General features: G+C 50.9%; 3 protein-coding genes across 3 annotated transcripts; 2 read left to right on the forward strand and 1 right to left on the reverse strand.

Moving 5' to 3' along the window:
* Positions 1 to 222: 222 nt before the first annotated feature.
* Positions 223 to 512, forward strand: NEUTE1DRAFT_118336 (uncharacterized protein; the record flags this gene model as incomplete). Its single annotated transcript, XM_009856467.1, has 1 exon — positions 223 to 512. The coding sequence occupies one exon, from the start codon at positions 302 to 304 to the stop codon at positions 494 to 496; it is 195 nt and encodes a 64-aa protein (XP_009854769.1).
* Positions 505 to 2,322, reverse strand: NEUTE1DRAFT_88499 (uncharacterized protein; the record flags this gene model as incomplete). The annotated part of the gene is made up of 2 exons (XM_009856468.1): positions 505 to 1,673; positions 1,740 to 2,322. The coding sequence occupies 2 exons, from the start codon at positions 2,320 to 2,322 to the stop codon at positions 541 to 543; spliced, it is 1,716 nt and encodes a 571-aa protein (XP_009854770.1).
* A 1,451-nt stretch (positions 2,323 to 3,773) lies between these two features.
* Positions 3,774 to 6,038, forward strand: NEUTE1DRAFT_118337 (uncharacterized protein; the record flags this gene model as incomplete). Its single annotated transcript, XM_009856469.1, has 2 exons — positions 3,774 to 3,888; positions 3,944 to 6,038. The coding sequence occupies one exon, from the start codon at positions 4,408 to 4,410 to the stop codon at positions 5,233 to 5,235; it is 828 nt and encodes a 275-aa protein (XP_009854771.1).
* Positions 6,039 to 9,088: the final 3,050 nt, after the last annotated feature.

A 9,088-nucleotide genomic window follows, 5' to 3' on the forward strand; every position in this document is an offset into this window, starting at 1 on the left:
GGGGAGAGGTTGCGGGCGATGATGCTGTTGGCCATCCATGTTGAGTATTGAGTGAGGTTGTAGACTGGGGAGTTGGAAAGGGGCGGCTAATGCCGTGGCGGCAAGGATGGGAGTAATGGGTCGCATTATGATATGTGGAAGACTGGACTGGGGTGACCGTGAAAGGGGTATGTTGGGAGTCGTGGTGTTCTCTACTTTGAAGGGTGAAGGCAGAAGTTATACTGGATGCTGGGTAGCTCTGATGTGCGGGGATATCGGGACCGGGTAACATTGGCGGTACCTTTGCGATACTGCAGCTGCAATGAGCGGACGGGATAGTGCTAATTGTTTCGTAACGGTACGATACCTCGACGTTGAACCCGGAGATGAAGTGCTATACGTGGATAAATTTGGACCTCCTGAAAGCCATCCATCGGAACAATCATCCCGCTTACAGACTTGCGAGGGGCATTTTGGGGGTCTGATTACCGATATTGGTGAGGGAAGCGAAAGGTAATCCGATTTCAGATCTTGTGTCGAACAACGATAACCTCCGAAAGGTTAAAGTGCCGCCCCTCCCCCATTGTCATCATCGTCATCATCATCCTCGTCTTCATCCTGTTCCCTACCCGTTTGAGTATGCACGTTGACCTCCTCGACCTTGTCATGCAGATGAAGGCCCCGGAGATCTTCAACATTACCCTCCATGGCTTGCATGGAGTCCAAAGATGCAATGCTGTCCACATCATTCTCAATGCCCGGCGCCGGCTCGGCATCAGCTCGATGCACAATCACAGACGAATTCTCGGCCCAATCCGCCACCGTGCCTGCCCTCGTCCCGGCGTCTGTCCCCGCGTCCGTCTGATTCTGTGTCAACCGATCATCGAGTTGCATCGTAGCCGACCAAGTGTTCGAGTCTTCGTGCTTATAGCTCAACGGGCTCTTCTTCTTGATGACATTAAACACTTCGGTCCTGACGCGCTGCAGAATCCTGTCCAACATGATCTGCCTCCTTTTGACTGCTTCGGGGCCGTGAAAGTCGTAGACGTCTGGCAATCGCCACTTTGGATACAAGTTTCCATGGGAAGCTCGAACCTCGACGCCCGATCGGGACTCTTCAAAGTAGTATTTGCATAACTTGCAGGTGGGTTTGCTTGAGCCGATATAAGGCCACGAGTTGAAGAACATGGTCGGACTGATTTCGCCTTTGCCGCGATCCGTAAGGAGCCAATGGTGCAGGAGCACTTCGGAATGGACGGCCAGTTTCTTGTTTGATTCGTAGGCGTCTACTAGTCTGGTGTCGAGATTGTGCATTTGCAAGTCTTGCACAAAGCGCTTGAAGATGGTCATCAGTTTCTCGTTGGAGGTCATGCGGCCAACGATGCTCTCGGCTTGAAGAGATTTTTTGCGTCGGGGCGTGTCCTGGAGGTCAGCGGAGGGAATGGCGACAATATGGATTTTGCCTTGGAAGAGATGTGGCCATTCGTCGCGGGCTTTGAAGAAGGAGTGCACCGAGGCGCGGTAGGCCCGGATGCGCTGGGCGACGTGCACTAGATCAGACCAGCATTCCATACTGGCGTGGCCAGCCATGGCGGTGCGGCCGGCAGCGGCGCGGGCAATGAGGATGGCATTGAGGCGCGTGGAAGCGAAGATGCTCTTGAGTTTTCGGGTGATGGTGTTGCATTTTTGGTCGTCTGGGCATGTTAGTCTGTATCGACGGACGGCGAGGCCATGACCGGATTATGGTGTTGGTGACTTACACTCTGCTTCCGACGTCATTTCCGTGACGGTATAGTCCTCTGACTCGAGCAAGTCCTGTAGCCCGTTGGCTATCTCGCGATCCTCCTCCTTCTCGTCCACCTCACACTGCCGCAAACACTCTTCTGCCTTTTCCCTCAACGACTTGAGATAAAACTTCACCCTGGGCCGATTGAAGCGGAGGACAGTCTGCCACAGCTCCCTCTCGGCCGCCTCTCTCCCCTCCCTATCACTCTTTGACGGAGCACTAGCTACCTTTTCCAAAACAGTACGCAGGAACTGTGCCGTGTGCTCCAGATGGCGAGGTGTAGCTTGGTTGACACCAAAGACGTAGAGGACCTCTTGCTCAGCTGCCAAGACATTGCTAGTGTCAAGGACCATGATGGATGTCACCATATTCCCGCCCTTTTCTCGATCACAGACATGGGCAAGCCTGTAGACGAAGGCCTGGAAGAGCTGTTTGGGATCCTCGTCGTCAACGCGCATGGCCTGGGAGGGGCCAGATGATGGTTCGCCAATGGGCCCCTTGAGGGCTTCGAGGAGCATGATAGGCTCGTAGAAACGGTGGAGGATTTTGGGAGCCATCTTGATTGGAGTGCCATATTGGATGTCTGAGGACTCCATGGTTTCCATGGTCGACTGGCCGAGTGGGCGGGTGGTTTCAGTGCCGTTGTTCTTTGGGCTCGAGGACGGGGTCTTGACTGTCCTGTTTGCTGGAGAGGACGTGATCGGTTCCAGTGACTTCGTGGGTAATGTGGATGTCCTTCTACCTATTCCCTCGACAATATCAGGGCTCCCGTTTGCTGGTGTGGAAAAATCGAGTTCACGCCGGCGGATTCGGTGGATGGTTGTTGGCAGAGTCAGCGCAATAACGGGCAACGATCATCTGAGACATTTTCTTCTTTTCTTGTTCCCGACCACCCTCTTGCCGTGTTTGATGTTTGGACATGCAACAACACATGTCGTCGAAATAAGGCGTCAAATAAAACCAAAAAAAAAAGGCGACCAGAATTGAAGATTGGGTGACAGTGAGGGCAGTGCAGTGCATGTCGGGTCCTCCCACTTCGTTCTTCCCCACCGACGATGCCTCCCTTCCACCAGCCCCCCGCTCCTTGTGGTTTTTGTTAGTGCATCAACCAATCATCACCGTTGAATCAACCCTACAAGAGACAGGAATATCCACAGCCAGCACGACACAAAGCAGCGCAGACGCCGCCATGACTGCAGAATGAGGTCTCGATGCCTGCCGCCGATTACGTTACTTGTAAACTTGGGTGAGACTGTCCGTGCACTGTCAGTACTTTACAGTGGTAAAGGTAGCATCCAAACTGAGTTGAATTGTGTACTCTTCAACTTTCAGAACACCAGAGTGTTTTCGCAACACAACTGAGCTGAACGTCATCATTCATATCTCGTCAATGTATCGTTTCCTAACCTAGGCTTTTCTCGGCTATGGATTCCCTGATGGAGTGAAGCTGGGAGGGCAACAAGACAACCTCAAGAAGACGAGGCTCGCGCCCCACGGACTCTCTGCCCAAACATTCTGCTCGATATAACCAATCTCTAGCCGACCTCGTCTACCCACCATCCTGCGTGAGGCCCGACATGACCAGCCAATCACAATCAGGCCGGTTACCAAAGGAGGATGGCGTGTTGTCCACTCTTTGGACAAGGCATTTTTCAACCATGTTTTCTTCAGACTCTCGACGAGATATCGTCTGTTTGTTGCTGGATGTTCGACACTCCAAGTGGTCACATCCAACGGGTCACTGCCATTGATAGACGGGAGAGGCCTACAGCCCCCAAACAACCCACTCAGCTCTGTTGACGTCTTCACTTTTTCCCTCACTCTTCCTTGTCAAAGTGGAACACAAGCGTCCTTTTAAAAGGGCCTCACGCCTTAGTAGGCCTCGTTTGATCCATCCCTTCCCCTCTTCTCTTTCATAACTACCCATGCTCACATCATCTCTCTTGTGATCACCGATACGACAAGCCACATCATCACACAACTCCTTGACAACATCGCAGTGTCCGCATTGCGGATTTGCTCTGACGCCATGGGCGACCGCGTTCCAGCTCCCCCGGGTGTGGTGGATGAATGTATCGACCCCAGCCTGTTGACACTGCACTCGCTGCACATGGACGTTCAATGTACATCCCCTCACCCTACCCACGACGGTGTCATGCAAGACCTAACACGTCGCAGCGGTATCCACGCCAGACCACGTGGACTTCGATGACTGTGGCACTGTCGAAGATGGCGGCTCGGCTCGTTCTCCATCCACCGTCAATTCGCCGTCCACTTCGTCAGACTTCTCGTCGTACGCCGGAAGCACTGCCGAAAGCCCCAGTGACGTCGGCTTCTTCCCTGCGGGAATAGAGCAAGACTCGCCGGCTGTTGCACAAAGCCCTACAGGTAACACCATGCACGGCATTCCACCTGCGCAGCATAGGGCCGTCCAAGAGATGGCCATGCCAGCCAATGAGTTTGCTGCTCTCCTAGATGGCTATGCCAGAGCCTACAACCAGGCGCAACTCGATATGATTCAGGCGTATGACTTCAACAACACCATGCACTCTATCCCAAACCCCCCAGCGATCATGATGCAAAGCAATGGCAATCCTAGCTCCGAGACTTAGTGGACGAGCGATTCTATCCAGAACTCACACATGCTGGTCCGGCCGTCTATCCACGCCCGTGGGTTGGCTTTACCGCAACGCTGTGGGGGATTCCCAATGCAACAGCATCATGATCAATTGAAGGGGGGTGAATATGTGTGTGATGGGAAGGCACTTTTCACACTTGGAAACGAACAACAAAACGCACCGGACTCGTCATTCATTCAGCAGCAGGGGCAGTCGTTCTTTCAATATCCGCCAATCATTCCACAGGAACCGCTCATTCAGGGTTGTTACAACCCGCAACTTACCAACGCCACACTGACTACAGCCATCTCACCAGAGACACCGATGGCCTTTACGACACCTATGAACGGTGCCTGGTCATCAGGTGCTCAATACCCACCCCCTCAATTCCTCCCATCACCCACTTCCCTTTCATCACCTTCATACCCAACACCATCGTCCATCTACTACACCCGCCCCCCATCCCCAACCTCACCAATCAACCATACCTCATCAGCTCCCTCTCCTTCACCATCCACATCCTCCACGTTCTCTTCCCGCTCCGCTTCCAGCTCCTCCTCCAGCAGCCGAAAATCCCCTGAGAAGAAACCCTGCGAAGCCCCCGTCGACGGCCGCTACGGTAAATGCACCTACAAAGGCCACTCCAAAGAACTCAAGAAACACTACCGCACCCATCACAAAAAGTATGCCGAGGAAATCGGCATTTTGCTGGACCCGTTCGAGTGTGACGATTGTAAGACGTCGTTTGTGCGAAAGGATTTCTTGGCACGGCATCAGCGTGTTCAGAGGGGAAAGACGATGTCGGCTTGTGAGCGGGCGATGAAGAACAAGAAGGGGAAGGGGAGGGTATGATACGGGAAAGTGAGAGGGAGGGGAGGGGGATTGGATATGGTGGAAGGGAACAGGGGGATTAGATGATACCTATAGGTACATAGGTACATACCTACCTCAGGTAAAGGAGGGTATGGGATGAGAATCGCGGAGGGGGTATAGGTGGGTGTGCCGGCCTGGAAAGGCTGGAGGGAGGAATGAGGTGGAAAAAAAGAAAGGCCGGTGGACTTTTGCTGGAATATGCAGTCTACCGGCTTTCATAGCGGGTTTCTCAGGTGGTGGCTCATGAGTTCATGTGTACAAAGGTTATGGTGTGGTTCTTGTTCTAACTCCAAAGCGGTTCTATGTCAGTCTATGGTTTTTCTGTTTTCGGTTGCTTCTTTGATATCAAAGTTTCCAGGTTGTCTCATGGTCGGTTTATGATTCTTGTTTCATCTCGTACTACTTTCCTACCTCTACATTTTACTAGTCTTCATGTTTTGGTCTTTGTGTTTTTCTTGGTATGTGTGTTCGGTCTCATAGGTTAGGTACCCAACAACAAACTGTTCTTCACACGATAATATAGACGCTGAGATCGGGTAGGTGAAGCAGGACGAAGCTAACTTGGGCTTGGTCCTGCTTTCTTACCTACTTGATTCACAGCGTCTATACTATCATGGGTTGAGCGGGTTGTTGCATGTTGGCGAGTTATGTTACGAATTAACGACCGTTTTAAATCTGAATTTTTTTCCAGTATTTCTTACACATTCTCCTACAATTCTTCATATAACCGGCTACGATGCTCTATCGAATTCTTAAACAATAGATGTGATTCGGGCCCTCCATCATCCTCGCAATCGCGCCGGTCTCGATTCCCTCTCCTAGTCCACTCCGGATCCACTATCAAACTAAGTCCGTCGCTCCTTCCGTTTCCGTTCCCACTGCCGGTCTGCCATCACACAGGACAATGAACCTGTCTTAGCACGGGATCCAGCCCTCTTCTTTCAACTCCCTCGGCTTCCCGTCTAGACGCCAAGCGGTTGAGTTTCGGGACAACCAAGCTACCTACATTTCGGACCGCCGATCCCGCTCTGTTGACAACTTCAGCTCCCTATTTCTGGTCCCCTTTTACGCTTTCGCGGTCGGTATTACCGGCCACCGGATTACCGACCATCGCACCACCGCACCACCGCATCACTACATGACATTCAAGAATTGAGATCGAGATTCACGAACTGGTAGTCTAGTACCAGCGCACTTCCCACATAACCGAACCAGTCCGCTTGCCGATTCGCTTGCCGTTTCGCTTGCCGCTCACTTCCCCAGCCGGAGTCCGGAGTCCGGAGTCCGGACAATTTGCTACCTACGTACCTTCCCTTACCAAGTCTTGTTAGCTTCGTTAGCGGTCTTGTCAACGAACAAACGTCATGACTCGAGGCAAGCATGACCAGACGGCATCGTCTACACTAGTATTCGTCATTCGCATCTTCATGCTTGCGGTTAGGTTAGTTGCTCAGATGATATAGTCGACCCAGGTAGGTAGTATGGCAAGTGCTTCGGTTCCTGCAGTGGCGCCGCGGAAACTGGGCGTGTCGTTGGTACAACGTTCTGATGGAGAAAAAAAAAAGATAAAAAAAGAAAAAGATAAAAAAGAGAAAAGAAGAAAAAGATAAAAAAGAGAAAAAATTGCGGCTGTGGGAAAAAAGACCTGACAATCGACCGACGGAATTACCCTACGTGTCCCTACGCTCCACACACGTCAACCATTTCCATCCAGTAGTTCGAATCATGATCATCCGTATGCATTCTTGGAGCTTTTCTTTGTGAATGTCGCGTGAAATTATGATGTGGTTGTCATTTCTCTTTATCGTCCCTTTTTCTTGTTTCATTCCCCCCTTTGGTTTTCTTTGAGGATCTGGGAATATAAAAAGCTTCTTAGTTGGATTGCCAAAGAAGACTAAAAGAAACCAAGAACCGGTGATGCCCGAACTTGAACTTCCGGGCATTAGACTATAGTCCACGTGGAATGTGTCGATCGTTACTCACTTCTTAGGGCCCAAGTCTACGACTAGCCAATTTGAAATTACCTAAGGAAGGGAAGGTAAGTAGAGAAGAGAAGAGAAAGGGCAGACTAGTAAGGCTAACGCTAAAATCAGCCGCAAACACAGGGTCCCGATCATTTGGTTCAGTTAGAATGCAAATCACTGTCTATCCATTCAAGATCAGTTCGTTATCCGGACGTTCGGGTGTCACATGGGCTTTTGGGCTTCGGGGATCTACAGTCCCGTCAATCTTCAACTTGAGTGTTTTGTCACCTGTATGCCTTCCAATCTTGGGACGTGGGATATGCATAGAGATAGATATGCACCCCTTCGGAGTTTAAGCTTCATCTTCTTTCCTGGTCCTTGGGCCCTTAAGGCCGGTTGGGGGTTAATAAACAAGCATAAAAGATGGCAACCAGTCGCAAATACCGCCACTAGGACTGATTAATTGCCTTTCACAGACGAGCGAGAGCGCCGTCCGACTCACCGACGTCGTGCTCGCTGCTACCGGCCATTGCGGTTAGGGGAACCGAACGGAAATCATTGTATATAACCGAACGGTTAATCTGATTGTGCTGTTGATTGGTTGTGACTGGTAGAGATAGCCGACTGCCCGGTCAAGCGTCATGTGGTGTAACTTCACCGTCAAAGCACCAGTTACAGACTTGCAGTGGTCGGTCGAGATGCCTAGTCATATACATACCCAAGTTACATTGCAATTGTATCCGGCTCGGTGGTACTGATATCCAGCATCTAGCATCCAGGTTATTAGTGTATATCCAGTGACCCAGGTCTTATGTATCTCTTGATAATTGGCACAGGGCATTTAAAATGCATTAAGGATCTTGACAGCATTGGTTAACTAGATTTACCCGGATCGGAATCCCATTGGTGGGGGTTTTTTTTCCCAAACAGCTACCGAATCAAGTGAGGCCCGACTTTGAAGTCGCATTCTGGTGAGCCGGTAAACCGGTACTGCGGTTAGTGGTCGGCTCGGCCCCATTCGCGGCGTTCTGGGGTTATTTGGTCGTGTTCTCTCGATTCAGGGGCCAAAAGTCTGGACTATCTGCGAGTTTGAAACAGGAGACGCCAGCGGAATTCGGATGAATGGGTTCCCTTGGATTGGGGGCAGTCGTCAATCTTGAAGGAACCTCCTAAACTAGGTCGCAATGTTAAACGGTGCATGTGCCCGAAGCAAGGGGAATTTTCGGGAGTGCGTATCCGGAATATAAGATGAGACGTACCTTTTGAGCCTACCAATGGAACTCTATACGCCCAAGTAAAAACCCTAAGTCCTAACTACCTTAGTAACTCTTCTTCCGACCGCTGTATTAACCTTACTATAACCCGATATAAAGTCTTTTACTCCAAAAAGCCGGCTTCTGGTCGCGTTGCGTTTATAGGTTCAATTAGTATTTCGTTATAGTAGCTTTTCGTAAAGTTATGATGGAAGCAATAAAATAAGAGTGACTTTGAGACTTGGCACCAAGAGCGACGGCTTGCCCACCAGGTGGTGGGAGGTACGTCTCATCTTGTATTCCGGATACTCAATACCTAATTTTCCAGCCAGCCAGCCAAGCTGACGCAGGGAAAGTTACTTACAGAATCCAGCTATGGGCCACGAGCCCAAATGATTGACCGCAGCGGGGAAAGAAAAAGAAAAGAAACAAGAAAAAAGAAAACCGCGAAGACATGCGCGCCGAGATGACATTGTACGTACATACATATCTCAGTCGCTACACAGTCGCGACACGAAACATTGATAGAACGGATGGAGTTCATGGTGGATTATTCCCTCTCACTTTTTTGGAGGGGGTTTTGGGTCCCTCCCCTCCCCCNCCCCGTCCCCGTCC

The sequence above is a fragment of the Neurospora tetrasperma genome (genome assembly GCF_000213175.1).
Source record: "Neurospora tetrasperma FGSC 2508 unplaced genomic scaffold NEUTE1scaffold_6, whole genome shotgun sequence".
Lineage (NCBI taxonomy): Eukaryota > Fungi > Ascomycota > Sordariomycetes > Sordariales > Sordariaceae > Neurospora > Neurospora tetrasperma.